At 61.4% G+C, this 19,202-nt stretch overlaps 1 protein-coding gene across 1 annotated transcript in view; it reads right to left on the bottom strand.

Annotated features, from left to right (window-relative positions):
- Positions 1-19,202, bottom strand: part of PTPN13 (protein tyrosine phosphatase non-receptor type 13) — a 161,889-nt gene that overhangs the window by 11,560 nt on the left and 131,127 nt on the right. The window contains exons 35-40 of the mRNA XM_054172520.1: positions 19,008-19,078; positions 14,216-14,277; positions 8,458-8,614; positions 7,780-7,956; positions 4,321-4,403; positions 1,917-1,972 (exon numbers count right to left, since the gene is read on the bottom strand). Of these exons, the coding sequence (XP_054028495.1) occupies positions 1,917-1,972; positions 4,321-4,403; positions 7,780-7,956; positions 8,458-8,614; positions 14,216-14,277; positions 19,008-19,078 (606 nt within the window). The remainder of the gene's footprint in view (positions 1-1,916; positions 1,973-4,320; positions 4,404-7,779; positions 7,957-8,457; positions 8,615-14,215; positions 14,278-19,007; positions 19,079-19,202) is intronic.

Genomic DNA, 19,202 nt, shown 5'->3' with positions numbered 1-19,202 from the left:
CTTCCCAGCAAGAGGAATTGGCCACTGGGATGAGCTGCCCAGGGAGGTGGTGGAGTCCCCAGCCCTGGGGGTGCTCAAGAGGGGCTTGGATGTGGCACTGGGAGCCATGGTTTGGCTGTCAGGAGGGGTTGGGGATTAGGCCACAGGTTGGACTGGATGAGCTCTGAGGTCTTTTCCACCCTGGCTGATGCTGTGATTCTGATTTTCAAGGGCTAAGCAGCCCAAGTCACATCCAATTTGTGCCCTTCACACCTCACCCCCTGTCCACCACAGGATCTGTTCTCAGCTGACAGCTTCCTGCCTCTGCTGGGGATGGTGACAAAGATGTTAACCAGTCTGAGGTCTTCATGTGGCTGATTTGGCCAAGTCTCAACCCAAGACTGCCCAGAGCCACAGCATGGGAGGGGTTGGAAGGGACCTCTGGAGCTCATCCAGTCCAAGCCCCTGCCAGAGCAGGGGCACCCAGGCAGGGCACACAGGAACACATCCAGGCAGGTCTGGAAGCTCTGCAGAGCAGGAGGCTCCAGCACCTCCCTGGGCAGCCTGCTCCAGGCTCCAGCAGCCTCACAGCAAGGAGATTTCTCACAGGAGAAACTCACAGAGGAACACATCTAAGGTCTGCCTGGAGCCTCCTGTTCTCCAGGCTGAGCAGCCCCAGCTCTCTCCCCCAGCACCCTCTGATCAACTCAGCCATGGCACCAAGGGCCTCAGCCAGGCTCTTCCTCAACACCTCCAGGGCTGGGGACTCCACCACCTCCCTGGGCAGCTCATCCCAGTGGCCAATTCCTCTTGCTGGGAAGAACTTTTTCCTCCCCTCCAGCCTCAACCTCCCCTGGCACAGCTTGAGACTGTGTCCTCTTGTTCTGGGGCTGGGGGCCTGGCAGAAGAGCCCAACCCCCAGCTGGCTCCAACCTCCCTGCAGGGAGCTGTGGAGAGCAAGGAGGTCTGCCCTTCTTATGGAATCATTAAGGCTGCAAAAGACCTCTGAGATCCTCATCCTGGCACTTCTGAGCTGCTCTGGGTGGAGAGCATCTGCCCTGAACAGGGTCACAGATAACTGAGTGCAGTGGTGGTGACTCTGGATTTCATGGAACCATGCTAGGGGTTGGGAGGGACACCTGGAGCTCATCCAGTCCAAGCCCCCTGCCAGAGCAGGGCTCCCAGAGCAGGGCACCCAGGGCAGGGCACCCAGGAACACATCCAGGTGGGTTTGGAAGCTCTGCAGAGCAGGAGGCTCCACTGCCTCCCTGGGCAGCCTGCTCCAGGCTCCAGCAGCCTCACAGCAAGGAGATTTCTCCTCCTGTTGAGGTGGAACCTCCTGGGCTGCAGTTTGTGTCCCCTGCTCCTCATCCTGTCCCTGGGTACCACTCCCAAGAGTGATGGATGAAGGCCTTGGGCAGCCTGCTCCCCTGGGAGGTGTCCCTGCCCATGGCAGGGTGACCTAAGGAAGGTCACCCAGGAGCACATCCAGGGGGGTTGGAAGCTCTGCAGAGCAGGAGGCTCCACAGCCTCCCTGGGCAGCCTGCTCCAGGCTCCAGCAGCCTCACAGCAAGGAGATTTCTCACAGGAGAAACTCACACAGGAACACTCTCCCTGGAGCCTCCTGTTCTCCAGGCTGAACTCTCCCAGCCTGGCCCCACAAGGGAGCTTCTGCAGCCTCTGAGCATCTCTGTGGCCTCCTCTGGAGCCTCTCCAGCAGCTCCAGGTCCTTCTTGTGCTGGGAGCCCCAGAGCTGGAGGCAGTGCTGCAGGTGGGGGCTGAGCAGAGCAGAGGGGCAGAATCCCCTCCCTGTGCTGCTGCTCTCCCTGCTCTGGCTGCAGCTCAGCACAGGGCTGGCTCTGGGCTGCCAGGGCCCAGTGCTGGCTCTGCTTTGGCTGCAGGTCTGCTGCTGAGCAGGGCTGGGACAGAGCTCTTACCTTGCTGGCATGGCTGGCCCTTCACAGCAGTCCTCACAACCATTGACATGAGCTGCCTGTGGGGGAGGAAGAAACATTGCCAAAGACATTGAGGGCCAGAGGAGCCACCCCCTGCCAGCTGCCACCACTGCACACTCCCCTGGGCTGTTTCTCAGCCCTGCTAAGCTCCAAGCAGCAGAGAGTGAAACCCTTTCTTCCCTGAGCCACCTCCTCAAGCCAGAGCAGCAGAGGATGAGCAGGCTGAGCACCTGGAGAGAGGCTCTGGCCCCAGCAGCAGCTGCACCCCCCCATTTGTCTCCAGTTCAGGGTTGTTTTGGGGGTGCTTAAGACTTAAAAGCACTTTATGAGGTGCATCACAGCATGCCAGGTTGGAAGGGACCTCAAGGATCCTCTGGGTCAACGTTTCTAGGGGAGAGGACAGCTGAGGTGAGCTGGCCCCAGCACCCTGGCAAGAGGAGCCCTCAACTGTGCCATGGAGGGGACTCCACTGCTTCCTGCACAAGGCTCCAGGCAGACCTCAGAGCAGACTGCCAGGACCTGAAGGGCTCCAGGAGAGCTGGGGAGGGACTCTGGCCAAGGGCTGGGAGTGCCAAGGTGAGGAACAATGGCTTGGAGCTGGGAGAGGAGAGACTGAGAGTGGAAAGGAGGAAGAGATCCTTGAGAGTGAGGCTGGGGAGACTCTGGCACAGGCTGCCCAGGGAGGCTGTGGCTGCCTCCTGCCTGGAGGTGTCCAAGGCCAGGCTGGATGAGGCCCTGAGCAAGCTGGGGCTGGGGGGAGCTGTCCCTGCCCATGGCAGGGGGCTGGAGCTGGATGATCTTTAAGGCCCTTTCCAACTCAAGCTGTTCTATGATTCCAGTCTCTGGCTGTGCTCAAGGGGAAACAGTTTCAATATAGAATAGAATTAACCAGGTTGTAGAAGACCTCAGAGCTCATCCAGTCCAGCCTCTCCCCCAGCACCATCTGATCAACTCAACCATGGCACCAAGTGCCTCATCCAATCCCCTCCTGAACACCTCCAGGGATGGGGACTCCACCAGCTCCCTGGGCAGCTCATCCCAGTGGTGAATGACTCTCAGTGAAGAACTTTCTCCTCCCCTCCAGCCTCAACCTCCCCTGGCACAGCTTGAGACTGTGTCCTCTTGTTCTGCTGCTGGGGGCCTGGCAGAAGAGACCAACCCCCAGCTGGCTCCAACCTCCCTGCAGGGAGTTGCAGAGAGCAAGAAGGTCTCCCCTGAGCCTCCTCTTCTGCAGGCTGAGCAACCCCAGCTCCCTCAGCCTCTCCTCACAGGGCTGTGCCCCAGACCCCTCCCCAGCCTTGTGCCCCAGACCCCTCCCCAGCTTTGTTGCATTTCTCATCAGCAGATTTGCAGCTGACAGCAAGCTGGGGGCAGATGTTGGTCAGTCAGAGGGCAGAAGGGCTCTGCAGAGGGACCTGGCCAGGCTGGGCAGAGGGGCAGAGGCCAACAGGATTCAACAAGTCCCAGTGCCAGGGGCTGCACTTTGGCCACAGCAACCCCAGGCAGTGCCACAGGCTGGGGGCAGAGTGGCTGAGAGCAGCCAGGCAGAGAGGGACCTGGGGGTGCTGGGGGAGAGCAGCTGAACAGGAGCCTGCAGTGTGCCCAGGTGGCCAAGAAGGCCAAGGGCAGCCTGGCCTGGGTCAGGCAGAGTGTGGCCAGCAGGAGCAGGGAAGTCCTTGTGCCCTGTGCTCAGCACTGCTGAGGCCACAGCTTGAGTCCTGTGTCCAGCTCTGGGCTCCTGAGGGTAGGAAAGAGGTTGAGCTGCTGGAAGGTGTCCAGAGAAGGGCAACAAAGCTGGGGAGGGGTCTGGGGCACAAGGCTGGGGAGGGGTCTGGGGCACAGCCCTGTGAGGAGAGGCTGAGGGAGCTGGGGTTGCTTAGCCTGCAGAAGAGGAGGCTCAGGGGAGACCTTCTTGCTCTCTGCAGCTCCCTGCAGGGAGGTTGGAGCCAGCTGGGGGTTGGTCTCTTCTCCCAGGCCCCCAGCAGCAGAACAAGAGGACACAGTCTCAAGCTGTGCCAGGGGAGGTTGAGGCTGGAGGGGAGGAGAAAGTTCTTCCCAGAGAGAGGAATTGGCCACTGGGATGAGCTGCCCAGGGAGGTGGTGGAGTCCCCAGCCCTGGAGGTGTTCAGGAGGGGACTGGATGTGGCACTTGGAGCCATGGCTTAGCCATGAGCTCTGTGGTGCCAGCTTGGACTTGATGATCTTTGAGGTCTCTTCCAGCCTTGGTGATGCTGTGAGACTGTAATCAAACCCTCAGTGCCTGGCCAGCTGCTGCCCCCAGAGCTGCTCAGTGAGCTCCACAAGCTCTGTGCCAGCAAGGAGAAGAAGAGAAGTGCAAGGGGCAGCTGGGCAAGCAGAGCCAGCAGCCAGGCAGCTGCCACCCTACCTCAGAAAGGTCTTCAGGCAGAGATGAGCCATCACAGTCTGTGTCTTCAGCCTTGTCTTCTGCCAGCTTGCCATTCAGCTCTGCTGGAGGAGGAACACCAGGAGACACAGCATGACCAAACCAGGAGGTGCCCCAGGAGTCAGCTGGCACTGCCCAGGGAACAGAGGGTGCCAGGACAGCCAAGAAACATCTTCTCAGGCCCTTGGCTGCAGGGGTGCTGGGAAAGAGCTCTCAGCACCACCACACTTCAGACAATCAGATCATCAGCCCCTGAGCCAGCAATGTGCCCTGGTGGCCAAGGGACTCCTGGGCTGCATCCAGGAGAGCTGTGGCCAGCAGGTGAGAGAGGTTCTCCTGGCCCTCTGCTCTGCCCTGCTGAGGCCACAGCTGGAGCACTGTGTCCAGCTCTGGGCTGCACAGCTCAAGGGCAGGGAACTGCTGGAGAGGGCACAGCAAAGGGCTCCAAAGGTGCTGAGGGCACTGGAAGAGCTCTGGGGAGGAGAGGCTGAGAGCCCTGGGGCTGTTCAGCCTGGAGCAGAGCAGCCTGAGGGGGACCTGATCAGTGCTGATCAATCCTTCAAGGGTGGGGGTCAGGGGGATGGGGCCAGGCTCTGCTCAGTGGTGCCCAGGGACAGCACAAGGGGGAAGGGCACAAAGTGGAACAGCAGAAGCTGATCTGAGCATGAGGAGGAACTTCTGTGCTGTAAGGGTGAGGGAGGCCTGGGGCAGGCTGCCCAGAGGGGTGGTGGAGTCTCCATCTCTGGGGACATTCAGAACCCTGCTGGCTGTGTTCCTGGGTGCCCTGCCCTGGGTGCCCCTGCCCTGGGTGCCCCTGCCCTGGGTGCCCCTGCCTTGGCAGGGGAGGGTTGGACTGGATGATCTCCAGGGGTCCCTCCCAACCCCTGCCCTGCTGTCATTCAGTTGATGTGGAACAGTTCCTGGGCTCCAGTCTGTGCCCACTGCCCCTTGGCCTGTCCCAGGGCACCACTGAGCAGAGCCTGGCCCCTGCTGCTTGCCCCCCAGCCCTCAGCTCTTGAGAGGCATTGCTCAGCTCCCTCTCAGCCTTCTCCTCTCCAGGCTAAGCACCCCCAGGGCTCAGCCTCTCCTCATCAGACATGTTCCAGACCTTCAGCATCCTCACAGCCTCCCTTGGCCTCTCTGCAGCAGATCCCTGATCCCTCTTGAGCTGGGGAGCCCAGAGCTGGACACAACACTCCCAATGTGGCCTCCCCAGGGCAGAGCAGAGGGAGGAGAACCTCCCCTGCCCTGCTGGCCTCACTCTTCATGCCCCCCAGGATGCCATTGGCCTTCCTGGCCACCAGGGCTCCTTGCTGGCCCATGGAGAGCTTCCTGCAAGGTCCTTCTCCATGGAGCTGCTTGCCAGCAGGCCAACCTCTGCCCTGTGCTGCTGCCTGCTGCTGCTCCTCCCCAGGTGCAGGACTCTCCACTTGCCCCTGCTGCACCTCCTGAGGTTGTCCTCTGCCCAAGGCCTGATGGTCTGGCAGCCACTCCTCCCAGCTTGCTGCCATCAGCCAACTGGTGCTGCTGAAACACCTCAGCATGTCCAGCAGGCTGCAGCTGCAGGGCCAGGACCCTCCAACAACATCAGCTGCACTCCAGGGACAACTCAGGAGTGAGATCCCCTGCCCCAGGGGACTGCCAGCTGCTCACACCAGACCTGGCCACCTGCCTGTGCTGTGCTCAGGGCACTCTGAGCTCTCTGAGCTCCCAGCTCTCCCTCCTGCCCAGGCAGCTGCTCTCTGGGCACCTCCTTGCCCAGCTGCTGCACTCCAGGGACAACTCAGGAGTGAGATCCCCTGCCCCAGGGGATTGCCAGCAGGCTGCAGCTGCAGGGCCAGGACCCTCCAACAACATCAGCTGCACTCCAGGGACACCTCAGGAGTGAGATCCTCTGCCTCAGGGGACTTCCAGCTGCTCACACCAGACCTGGCCACCTGCCTGTGCTGTGCTCAGGGCACTCTGAGCTCTCTGAGCTCCCAGCAGCTCCCAGCTCTCCCTCCTGCCCAGGCAGCTGCTCTCTGGGCACCTCCTTGCCCCAGGTGGTTTGCTCTCCCTGGCTTCCTTGTGGCAGGGCTCAGGTTACCTGGCAGGGGCTGGCTGGAGCTGCAGGGCCAGGACCCTCCAACAACATCAGCTGCACTCCAGGGACAACTCAGGAGTGAGATCCCCTGCCCCAGGGCACTGCCAGCTGCTCACACCAGACCTGGCCTGTGCTGTGCTCAGGGCACTCTGAGCTCCCAGCAGCTCCCAGCTCTCCCTCCTGCCCAGGCAGCTGCTCTCTGGCCACCTCCTTGCCCAGCTGCTGCACTCCAGGGACAACTCAGGAGTGAGATCCCCTGCCCCAGGGGACTGCCAGCTGCTCACATCAGACCTGGCCACCTGCCTGTGCTGTGCTCAGGGCACTCTGAGCTCTCTGAGCTCCCAGCAGCTCCCAGCTCTCCCTCCTGCCCAGGCAGCTGCTCTCTGGCCACCTCCTTGCCCAGCTGCTGCACTCCAGGGACAACTCAGCAGTGAGATCCCCTGCCCCAGGGGACTGCCAGCAGGCTGCAGCTGCAGGGCCAGGACCCTCCAACAACATCAGCTGCACTCCAGGGACACCTCAGGAGTGAGATCCTCTGCCTCAGGGGACTTCCAGCTGCTCACACCAGACCTGGCCACCTGCCTGTGCTGTGCTCAGGCCACTCTGAGCTCTCTGAGCTCCCAGCAGCTCCCAGCTCTCCCTCCTGCCCAGGCAGCTGCTCTCTGGGCACCTCCTTGCCCCAGGTGGTTTGCTCTGCCTGGCTTCCTTGTGGCATGGCTCAGGTTACCTGGCAGGGGCTGGCTGCAGCTGCTGCACTCCAGGGACAACTCAGGAGTGAGATCCCCTGCCCCAGGGGACTGCCAGCAGCTTACATAGGAACTGGCCACCTGCCTGTGCTGTGCTCAGAGCACTCTGAGCTCCCAGCAGCTCCCAGCTCTCCCTCCTGCCCAGGCAGCTGCTCTCTGGGCACCTCCTTGCCCAGCTGCTGCACTCCAGGGACAACTCAGGAGTGAGATCCCCTGCCCCAGGGGACTGCCAGCTGCTCACATCAGACCTGGCCACCTGCCTGTGCTGTGCTCAGGGCACTCTGAGCTCTCTGAGCTCCCAGCTCTCCCTCCTGCCTAGGCAGCTGCTCTCTGGCCACCTCCTTGCCCAGAGTGGTTTGCTCTCCCTTGTGGCATGGCTCAGGTTACCTGGCAGGGGCTGGCTGCAGCTGCTGCACTCCAGGGACACCTCAGGAGTGAGATCCCCTGCCCCAGGGGACTGCCAGCTGCTCACATCAGACCTGGCCTGTGCTGTGCTCAGGGCACTCTGAGCTCCCAGCAGCTCCCAGCTCTCCCTCCTGCCCAGGCAGCTGCCCTCTGTCCCCCTCCTTGCCCCAGCTGGCTTGCTCTTCCTTGTGGCAGGGCTCAGGTTACCTGGCAGGGGCTCCCTGGCTGCAGCCCTCTGGAGCTGGAGGAGATTCTGCCCCTCTGGAGTCTCACTGCTGCGGTTCAGGAGGTTCTGGGCTTCCTCATCCACCACATCCAGCAGGTACTGCACAACTTCATTGTGGTCATCCTCATCATAGGAGTCCTCCTCTGGAGGCTCTGCTTCTGCAGGCAGACAGCAGCAAGTGAGGAGAGAGGCCCTGGAACCAAGGATGCTTTGGGGTGGGGGTGAAATCAGCACGAAAGGGGCAGATCCCAGGGGCAGTACTGGCAGCTGCCAGACAGCCAAGGAGTTGTCTGGGGTGGAAAAGCTCTCTGAGATCACAGAGTTCAACCTCCAACCCAAGCCCACCATGGCCACCAAGCAGAATCAGGGAAGTGTTTGGGGTTGGACAAGGCCTCCAGGCTCACCCAGCCCAACCTCCAACCCAACCCCACCATGGCCACCAAACCCTGGCCCCAGGTGCCATGGCCACAGCTTGCTGCAACCCCTCCAGCCATGGGGACTCCACCACCTCCCTGGGCAGCCTCTGCCAGTCCCTGACCACTCTGGCAGCAAAGAAATTGTTCCTCAGCTCCAAACTAAGCCCCATTGCAGCCTGCTCAGCACTAAGCTTCTCCCAGCAGAGCCTCAGCAGTGCTGCCTCCACCTCACCTCCTCCTTACCTGCTGTGTCACAGTGCCTGGAAAGCTCTGAGCCTGGCTTGGGAAAGCCAAGGGAAGGAGCAGCTGCAGGTGCTGAGGGATCCATCAGCCCTGGAGGCTGGTGCAGGTTGTTGCCTGGGTTTGCCTGAGGAGGTCCTAGGGAGCCATTGCCATTCAGCTAAGTGAAGAACAGGGCAAATTAACCCTCAGAAGGCAGCAAGCAACCCTAGAGGTTCACTGATCTACTTACAAGCAATAAACCCTCCTGTTCCTGTCCTGTGCCCTGCTCAGGAGCTGCTAAAGCCTCCTGTTCCTGTCCTGTGCTCAGGAGCAGCTAAAGCCTCCTGTTCCTGTCCTGTGCCCTGCTCAGGAGCAGCTAAAGCCTCCTGTTCCTGTCCTGTGCCCTGCTCAGGAGCTGCTAAAGCCTCCTGTTCCTGTCCTGTGCTCAGGAGCAGCTAAAGCCTCCTGTTCCTGTCCTGTGCTCAGGAGCAGCTAAAGCCTCCTGTTCCTGTCCTGTGCTCAGGAGCTGCTAAAGCCTCCTGTTCCTGTCCTGTGCCCTGCTCAGGAGCTGCTAAAGCCTCCTGTTCCTGTCCTGTGCCCTGCTCAGGAGCTGCTAAAGCCTCCTGTTCCTGTCCTGTGCTCAGGAGCAGCTAAAGCCTCCTGTTCCTGTCCTGTGCCCTGCTCAGGAGCAGCTAAAGCCTCCTGTTCCTGTCCTGTGCTCAGGAGCTGCTAAAGCCTCCTGTTCCTGTCCTGTGCCCTGCTCAGGAGCAGCTAAAGCCTCCTGTTCCTGTCCTGTGCCCAGCTCAGGAGCAGCTAAAGCCTCCTGTTCCTGTCCTGTGCTCAGGAGCAGCTAAAGCCTCCTGTTCCTGTCCTGTGCTCAGGAGCAGCTAAAGCCTCCTGTTCCTGTCCTGTGCCCTGCTCAGGAGCTGCTAAAGCCTCCTGTTCCTGTCCTGTGCTCAGGAGCAGCTAAAGCCTCCTGTTCCTGTCCTGTGCTCAGGAGCAGCTAAAGCCTCCTGTTCCTGTCCTGTGCTCAGGAGCAGCTAAAGCCTCCTGTTCCTGTCCTGTGCTCAGGAGCAGCTAAAGCCTCCTGTTCCTGTCCTGTGCCCTGCTCAGGAGCAGCTAAAGCCTCCTGTTCCTGTCCTGTGCTCAGGAGCAGCTAAAGCCTCCTGTTCCTGTCCTGTGCTCAGGAGCAGCTAAAGCCTCCTGTTCCTGTCCTGTGCCCTGCTCAGGAGCAGCTAAAGCCTCCTGTTCCTGTCCTGTGCCCTGCTCAGGAGCTGCTAAAGCCTCCTGTTCCTGTCCTGTGCCCTGCTCAGGAGCTGCTAAAGCCTCCTGTTCCTGTCCTGTGCTCAGGAGCAGCTAAAGCCTCCTGTTCCTGTCCTGTGCTCAGGAGCTGCTAAAGCCTCCTGTTCCTGTCCTGTGCTCAGGAGCAGCTAAAGCCTCCTGTTCCTGTCCTGTGCCCTGCTCAGGAGCAGCTAAAGCCTCCTGTTCCTGTCCTGTGCCCTGCTCAGGAGCTGCTAAAGCCTCCTGTTCCTGTCCTGTGCCCTGCTCAGGAGCAGCTAAAGCCTCCTGTTCCTGTCCTGTGCTCAGGAGCTGCTAAAGCCTCCTGTTCCTGTCCTGTGCCCTGCTCAGGAGCTGCTAAAGCCTCCTGTTCCTGTCCTGTGCCCTGCTCAGGAGCAGCTAAAGCCTCCTGTTCCTGTGCCCTGCTCAGGAGCAGCTAAAGCCTCCTGTTCCTGTGCCCTGCTCAGGAGCAGCTAAAGCCTCCTGTTCCTGTCCTGTGCCCTGCTCAGGAGCAGCTAAAGCCTCCTGTTCCTGTCCTGTGCCCTGCTCAGGAGCAGCTAAAGCCTCCTGTTCCTGTCCTGTGCCCTGCTCAGGAGCAGCTAAAGCCTCCTGTTCCTGTCCTGTGCTCAGGAGCAGCTAAAGCCTCCTGTTCCTGTCCTGTGCCCTGCTCAGGAGCAGCTAAAGCCTCCTGTTCCTGTCCTGTGCCCTGCTCAGGAGCAGCTAAAGCCTCCTGTTCCTGTCCTGTGCCCTGCTCAGGAGCAGCTAAAGCCTCCTGTTCCTGTCCTGTGCCCTGCTCAGGAGCAGCTAAAGCCTCCTGTTCCTGTCCTGTGCCCTGCTCAGGAGCAGCTAAAGCCTCCTGTTCCTGTCCTGTGCCCTGCTCAGGAGCAGCTAAAGCCTCCTGTTCCTGTCCTGTGCCCTGCTCAGGAGCAGCTAAAGCCTCCTGTTCCTGTCCTGTGCCCTGCTCAGGAGCAGCTAAAGCCTCCTGTTCCTGTCCTGTGCTCAGGAGCAGCTAAAGCCTCCTGTTCCTGTCCTGTGCTCAGGAGCAGCTAAAGCCTCCTGTTCCTGTCCTGTGCCCTGCTCAGGAGCAGCTAAAGCCTCCTGTTCCTGTCCTGTGCTCAGGAGCAGCTAAAGCCTCCTGTTTCCTGTCCTGTGCCCTGCTCAGGAGCAGCTAAAGCCTCCTGTTCCTGTCCTGTGCTCAGGAGCAGCTAAAGCCTCCTGTTCCTGTCCTGTGCCCTGCTCAGGAGCAGCTAAAGCCTCCTGTTCCTGTCCTGTGCTCAGGAGCAGCTAAAGCCTTCTGCTCCTGTCCTGTGCCCTGCTCAGGAGCAGCTAAAGCCTCCTGTTCCTGTCCTGTGCTCAGGAGCAGCTAAAGCCTCCTGTTCCTGTCCTGTGCCCTGCTCAGGAGCAGCTAAAGCCTCCTGTTCCTGTCCTGTGCTCAGGAGCTGCTAAAGCCTCCTGTTCCTGTCCTGTGCTCAGGAGCAGCTAAAGCCTCCTGTTCCTGTCCTGTGCCCTGCTCAGGAGCAGCTAAAGCCTCCTGTTCCTGTCCTGTGCCCTGCTCAGGAGCAGCTAAAGCCTCCTGTTCCTGTCCTGTGCCCTGCTCAGGAGCAGCTAAAGCCTCCTGTTCCTGTCCTGTGCTCAGGAGCTGCTAAAGCCTCCTGTTCCTGTCCTGTGCCCTGCTCAGGAGCAGCTAAAGCCTCCTGTTCCTGTCCTGTGCTCAGGAGCAGCTAAAGCCTCCTGTTCCTGTCCTGTGCTCAGGAGCTGCTAAAGCCTCCTGTTCCTGTCCTGTGCCCTGCTCAGGAGCAGCTAAAGCCTCCTGTTCCTGTCCTGTGCCCTGCTCAGGAGCTGCTAAAGCCTCCTGTTCCTGTCCTGTGCCCTGCTCAGGAGCAGCTAAAGCCTCCTGTTCCTGTCCTGTGCTCAGGAGCTGCTAAAGCCTTCTGCTCCTGTCCTGTGCTCAGGAGCAGCTAAAGCCTCCTGTTCCTGTCCTGTGCTCAGGAGCAGCTAAAGCCTCCTGTTCCTGTCCTGTGCCCTGCTCAGGAGCAGCTAAAGCCTCCTGTTCCTGTCCTGTGCCCTGCTCAGGAGCAGCTAAAGCCTCCTGTTCCTGTCCTGTGCCCTGCTCAGGAGCAGCTAAAGCCTCCTGTTCCTGTCCTGTGCTCAGGAGCTGCTAAAGCCTCCTGTTCCTGTCCTGTGCTCAGGAGCAGCTAAAGCCTCCTGTTCCTGTCCTGTGCTCAGGAGCAGCTAAAGCCTCCTGTTCCTGTCCTGTGCCCTGCTCAGGAGCAGCTAAAGCCTCCTGTTCCTGTCCTGTGCCCTGCTCAGGAGCTGCTAAAGCCTCCTGTTCCTGTCCTGTGCCCTGCTCAGGAGCAGCTAAAGCCTCCTGTTCCTGTCCTGTGCTCAGGAGCAGCTAAAGCCTCCTGTTCCTGTCCTGTGCCCTGCTCAGGAGCAGCTAAAGCCTCCTGTTCCTGTCCTGTGCCCTGCTCAGGAGCAGCTAAAGCCTCCTGTTCCTGTCCTGTGCCCTGCTCAGGAGCAGCTAAAGCCTCCTGATCCTGTCCTGTGCCCTGCTCAGGAGCAGCTAAAGCCTCCTGTTCCTGTCCTGTGCCCTGCTCAGGAGCAGCTAAAGCCTCCTGTTCCTGTCCTGTGCTCAGGAGCAGCTAAAGCCTCCTGTTCCTGTCCTGTGCCCTGCTCAGGAGCAGCTAAAGCCTCCTGTTCCTGTCCTGTGCCCTGCTCAGGAGCTGCTAAAGCCTCCTGTTCCTGTCCTGTGCCCTGCTCAGGAGCAGCTAAAGCCTCCTGTTCCTGTCCTGTGCTCAGGAGCAGCTAAAGCCTCCTGTTCCTGTCCTGTGCTCAGGAGCAGCTAAAGCCTCCTGTTCCTGTCCTGTGCCCTGCTCAGGAGCAGCTAAAGCCTCCTGTTCCTGTCCTGTGCTCAGGAGCAGCTAAAGCCTCCTGTTCCTGTCCTGTGCCCTGCTCAGGAGCAGCTAAAGCCTCCTGTTCCTGTCCTGTGCTCAGGAGCAGCTAAAGCCTTCTGCTCCTGTCCTGTGCCCTGCTCAGGAGCAGCTAAAGCCTCCTGTTCCTGTCCTGTGCCCTGCTCAGGAGCAGCTAAAGCCTCCTGTTCCTGTCCTGTGCCCTGCTCAGGAGCTGCTAAAGCCTCCTGTTCCTGTCCTGTGCCCTGCTCAGAAGCTCTGCTCAGGAGCAGGGGCACCTCCTGCCAGCCCAGCTTGCTGAAGGCCTCATCCAGCCTGGCCTTCCACACCTCCCCAAAGCCTGCAAAGCTTCTCTGTGCTGCCTGTGCCAGTGCCTCAGCACCCTCATGGGCAGGATCTTCTTCCTCATGCCTCACCTCAGTCCAGCTGGCTCCAGTTGGAAGGCATCAGCCCTCATCCTGGCACTCCAGGCAGTGGTAAAGTGCCCCTGCCCAGCTCTTCTGCAGCCCCTTCCAATCCTGGAAGGCTTCTTGGAGCCCTTCCTCCAGGCTGCACAGCCCCAGCTCTCCCAGCCTGCCCCCACAGCAGAGGCTCTCCAGCCTCTGATCAGCTTTGTGGCCTCCTCTGGACCTGCTCCAGCAGTTCCAGGTCCTCACTGCAGGGGAGGGCTGAGCAGAGCAGAGGGGCAGGATCCCCTCCCTGCCCCTGCTGCCCACACTGCTGGGGCTCAGCCCAGCACAGCCTTGGCTTCTGGGCTGCCAGCTCCCCTTGCTGCCTGCTGGGCAGCTGCTCCTCCCCCAGCACCCCCAGGGCCTTCTCCTCACCACTGCTCCAGCCTGGTGTCCCTGGCAGGCTGCTGAGGCTGCCTTGCTCCAGTTGCTTGCTGAACCAAGCTCAGGTCCCCTCAGCTGCCCCAGCAGCAGGGAGCCTCTGGCAGGGCAGGCACAGAGCTGCTGCTCCCCCAGCACCCCCCAGGGCCTTCTCCTCACCACTGCTCTCTGCCCCTTCCCCACCCAGCCTGGCTCTGTGCTTGGCACTGCCCTGAGCCAGCTGCAGGACCTTGCCCTTGGCCTGGTTGAGCTTCAGGAGGTTGCCTTGGGGCCAGCTCTGCAGCCTGCCCTGGATGGCTCCTTCCCTCCAGAGTGTCACCATCCAGCCTGGTGCCACTGGCAAGCTGCTGAGGCTGCCCCCATCCCCCTGCCCCTGCAACCCACAAAGACCAGCACAGGTCCCAGTACAGCCCCCACTTGCCCCTGGCTGCCCCTGAGACACCCAGCCCCTGCCTGCTGCCTTCTGAGTGCCACCATGAAGCCAAAGAAGAAAGGAACCTTCCTGGCAAAGCCAGCATGGCAGCCCCTGCAGGCAGAGGGGACAGAGGGAGGCTTCCTGGGCCCCAGCCTTGCACCCTTCTCACCAGCCCCAGTGGCTGTGGCTGAAGATCAGCTCACAGCCTTGCAGCTCTCCGTGGGGGTCACTGCTTGCCCACATCCCCTGCCCAGGTTGGGCTGCTCCCTTCACCCAGTTACAAACTGTGCCTCAAGCAGCTCCTTTGCTCTGGTGCCTGGCAGCAGGCAAGGCAGGGGAATGCTCACCTGGGGCCCACAGGCATCAGCTGGCTCCTCTGCTCTGTCACAGGGATCAGCACAGCAGCAGCCTGCACAGACAGAGGGCAGAAGCAGCAAGCTGGCAGTGACTGCTCACAGGGGTTAGAGGAGCCCCCAGCTATCAGTGCTGACAACAGCCACCCCCCAAGGGAGGTCAGGACAGGAGCAAGACTGCTGCCTGCCTGCCTGCCTCCTCAGCACTGCTAAGCTCAGAGGATGGACAAAGGCATGGCCTCTGCAGGGCTGCCTCACTGGGATCCCCAAGGGGGGCTGCTGACACAGGAACCACCTCTGAGCAAAGGGGAACGCTGCAGAAGAGCTCCAGAAGCCAAACAGGAACCTCTGGGGGCAGGGCAGGATGCCCTCTCCTTTGGGAGGCTCCAAGCACAGCCCCCTGCACCTCCTCTGCCCCCCTGCACCTCCTCTGACTGACCCCAAGCACAGCCCCCTGCACCTCCTCTGACCCCCTGCACCTCCTCTGACTGACCCCAAGCACAGCTCCCTGCACCTCCTCTGACTGACCCCAAGCACAGCTCCCTGCACCTCCTCTGACTGACCCCAAGCACAGCCCCCTGCACCTCCTCTGACTGACCCCAAGCACAGCTCCCTGCACCTCCTCTGACTGACCCCAAGCACAGCTCCCTGCACCTCCTCTGACTGACCCCAAGCACAGCTCCCTGCACCTCCTCTGACCCCAAGCATAGCTCCCTGCACCTCCTCTGACTGACCCCAAGCACAGCTCCCTGCACCTCCTCTGACTGACCCCAAGCACAGCTCCCTGCACCTCCTCTGACCCCAAGCACAGCTCCCTGCACCTCCTCTGACCCCAAGCACAGCTCCCTGCACCTCCTCTGACTGACCCCAAGCACAGCTCCCTGCACCTCCTCTGACTGACCCCAAGCACAGCTCCCTGCACCTCCTCTGACTGACCCCAAGCACAGCTCCCTGCACCTCCTCTGACTGACCCCAAGCACAGCTCCCTGCACCTCCTCTGACTCCAAGCACAGCTCCCTGCACCTCCTCTGACTGACCCCAAGCACAGCTCCCTGCACCTCCTCTGACTGACCCCAAGCACAGCTCCCTGCACCTCCTCTGACCCCAAGCACAGCTCCCTGCACCTCCTCTGGCCCCAAGCACAGCTCCCTGCACCTCCTCTGGCCCCCTGCACCTCCTCTGACTGACCCCAAGCACAGCTCCCTGCACCTCCTCTGACCCCAAGCACAGCCCCCTGCACCTCCTCTGACCCCAAGCACAGCTCCCTGCACCTCCTCTGACCCCAAGCACAGCTCCCTGCACCTCCTCTGACCCCAAGCACAGCCCCCTGCACCTCCTCTGACCCCAAGCACAGCTCCCTGCACCTCCTCTGACCCCAAGCACAGCTCCCTGCACCTCCTCTGACTGACCCCAAGCACAGCTCCCTGCACCTCCTCTGACTGACCCCAAGCACAGCTCCCTGCACCTCCTCTGACTGACCCCAAGCACAGCTCCCTGCACCTCCTCTGACTGACCCCAAGCACAGCTCCCTGCACCTCCTCTGACTGACCCCAAGCACAGCTCCCTGCACCTCCTCTGGCCCCAAGCACAGCTCCCTGCACCTCCTCTGACTGACCCCAAGCACAGCTCCCTGCACCTCCTCTGACTGACCCCAAGCACAGCTCCCTGCACCTCCTCTGGCCCCAAGCACAGCTCCCTGCACCTCCTCTGACCCCAAGCACAGCTCCCTGCACCTCCTCTGACCCCAAGCACAGCTCCCTGCACCTCCTCTGACTGACCCCAAGCACAGCTCCCTGCACCTCCTCTGACCCCAAGCACAGCTCCCTGCACCTCCTCTGACTGACCCCAAGCACAGCTCCCTGCACCTCCTCTGGCCCCAAGCACAGCTCCCTGCACCTCCTCTGACCCCAAGCACAGCTCCCTGCACCTCCTCTGACCCCAAGCACAGCTCCCTGCACCTCCTCTGACTGACCCCAAGCACAGCTCCCTGCACCTCCTCTGACCCCAAGCACAGCTCCCTGCACCTCCTCTGACTGACCCCAAGCACAGCTCCCTGCACCTCCTCTGACTGACCCCAAGCACAGCTCCCTGCACCTCCTCTGACTGACCCCAAGCACAGCTCCCTGCACCTCCTCTGACTGACCCCAAGCACAGCCCCCTGCACCTCCTCTGACTGACCCCAAGCACAGCTCCCTGCACCTCCTCTGACTGACCCCAAGCACAGCTCCCTGCACCTCCTCTGACTGACCCCAAGCACAGCTCCCTGCACCTCCTCTGACTGACCCCAAGCACAGCTCCCTGCACCTCCTCTGACCCCAAGCACAGCTCCCTGCACCTCCTCTGACCCCAAGCACAGCTCCCTGCACCTCCTCTGACTGACCCCAAGCACAGCTCCCTGCACCTCCTCTGGCCCCCTGCACCTCCTCTGACCCCAAGCACAGCTCCCTGCACCTCCTCTGACCCCAAGCACAGCTCCCTGCACCTCCTCTGACTGACCCCAAGCACAGCTCCCTGCACCTCCTCTGACCCCAAGCACAGCTCCCTGCACCTCCTCTGACTGACCCCAAGCACAGCTCCCTGCACCTCCTCTGACCCCAAGCACAGCCCCCTGCACCTCCTCTGCCCCCCTGCACCTCCTCTGACTGACCCCAAGCACAGCTCCCTGCACCTCCTCTGACTGACTCCTGGGTTGGTTTTCAGATACCCGCTGACCCCTGGGGCCTTGTTCAGAGAGTAGTTTAGGTTGGAAAGGACCTTAAAGAACATCCAATTCCCTCCCACCAGCCCAGGCCAGCCCCCTGCCATGGGCAGGGACACCTCCCCCCAGCCCCAGCCTGCTCAGGGCCTCATCCAGCCTGGCCTTCAACACCTCCAGGTAGGAGGCAGCCACAGCCCCCCTGGGCAGCCTGTGCCAGAGTCTCCCCAGCCTCACTCTCAAGGATCTCTTCCTCCTCTCCACTCTCAGTCTCTCCTCTCCCAGCTCCAAGCCATTGTTCCTCAGCCTGGCACTCCCAGCCCTTGGCCAAGTCCCTCCCCAGCTCTCCTGGAGCCCCTTCAGGTACTGGGAGGCTGCTCTGAGGTCTCCCTGCAGCCCCAACTCCCCCAGCCTGTCCCTGCAGGGGAGGTTCTGCAGCCCTTGGCTCATCTCTGTGGCCCTGCAAAGGAACCTGTTGGTACAGGCATGAGTGGCACTGTGCCCCCTACCCAGCCTGGACATCCCTTTCCCAGGGTAAGAAAGGAGCCAAGGTGGAGCCAGCAGAGGCTATTCCCCAAGCTGCTGGGGAGGTGCTGGCTTTCCACTGCACTCCTACAAGCTAAGGCTCCTGCAGATGGCATGAGGGAAGGTTAACAGCCACCTTCTGCCCTGGACAAGTCATCTGCAAGCACAGAGCCACAGCACTGCTGAGGCTGGACAGGACCTTTGAGACCACCAGTTCCAAGTGCTCAGCCAGAGCTCACAGCCCCAACCACTGCTGAGCCACTGCCACTGCACCACCTCCCAGCACACCCATGCAGCCTGGAAACACCCCCAGCCATGGGGGCTCCACCACCTGCCTGGGCAGCCTCTGCCAAGCCCTGACCACTCTGGCAGCAGAGAAGTTCTTCCTCCTCCCCAGCCTAAGCCTCCCCTGGCACAGTTTCAGGCCATTGCCTCTGCTTCTATCACCTGAGGCTAGGGGAGCAGAGCCCAACCCCCCCTGGCTGCAGCCTCCTCTCAGGGAGCTGCAGAGAGCAAGGAGGTCTCCCTCAGCCTCCTCTGCTCCACACTCCCCACCCCCAGCTCCCTCAGCTGCTCCTCCCCAGCCCTCTTCCCCAGACCCTTCCCCACCTTTCCTGCCCTTCCCTGGCCCTGCTCCAGCTCCTCAAGCTCCTTCTGGCAGCCAGGAGCCCAAAGCTGAGCCCAGCCCTCAAGCTGTGGCCTCCCCAGTGCTGAGCCCAGGGGCACAATCCCTGCCCTGCTCCTGCTGCCCACACCACTGCTGCTCCAGCCCAGGCTGCTGCTGCCCTCCTTGCCCCCCTGCCCACCCCCTGCCTCCTCTCCAGCTGCTGCCACCCAGCACCCCCAGGGCTTGCTCTGCTGCCCACTTTCCAGCCCCTCTGCCCCCAGCCTGCAGCCTTCCTGGGGTGGCTGTGCCCCAGGCTCAGGCCCCAGCCCTTGGCCTTGTTGAGCCTCCTGCAGCTGAGCTCAGCCCTGGCTGCAGCCTCCCCAGGGGCCTCTGCAGAGCCTTCCTGCCCTCAGGCACAACTCTCCTGCCCCAATTTGGCATCATCTGCAAACCCACTGAGGCTGCCTGGAGCCCCTCATGCAGATCATTGATGAAGATGTGGTAGAGAACTGCTCCCAGCCCTGAGCCCTGGGGAACACCACTTGTGCCTGGCCCCCCTGCTGCCCACACCATTGCTGCTCCAGCCCAGGCTGCTGGTGGCCTCCTTGCCCACCTGGGCACCCCCTGCCTCCTCTCCAGCTGCTCCTCCCCAGCCCTCTTCTCCAGACCCTTCCCCACCTTTCTTGCCCCTCCCTGGCCCTGCTCCAGCTCCTCAAGCTCCTCCTTGCAATTGACTGACCCCAGGCAATTGATTATTGCCTTAGCTCCTTGAGAGCCCCAGGCTTGGTGGGAGAGACAACTTCCAAACCACAAGAGAGAACAAAGCCCTAACCACACCATGGCTGAATCTCTCCTTGTGGAGCTGTCAAAAGGAAGAGCAAGCCACCACCTGCTGGGGCTGACCTCAGGGTGGGGAGTGAGAGGATAAACATGCCAGGAGCAACCCAAACCCTCCTTACCATTAGCTTGGCCTGGCCAGGGCTCAGAGCCAGCAAGGCTCTTGGACTTTGGAAGCACTGCATGGCCATCTCTAGGGAAAAGAAATGTTCAGAGAGGTTTGCAGTGAAGAGAACCAACCCACCATGGGCTCACCAGAGGCTGGGGGACAGCTGCCCTGTGCTCTGCTGAGGCTGCTCTCAAAGCCAACAGCTTTG

The sequence above is a fragment of the Dryobates pubescens genome, chromosome 24 (genome assembly GCF_014839835.1).
Source record: "Dryobates pubescens isolate bDryPub1 chromosome 24, bDryPub1.pri, whole genome shotgun sequence".
Lineage (NCBI taxonomy): Eukaryota > Metazoa > Chordata > Aves > Piciformes > Picidae > Dryobates > Dryobates pubescens.
This window is presented reverse-complemented; position numbering and strand designations above follow the sequence as displayed.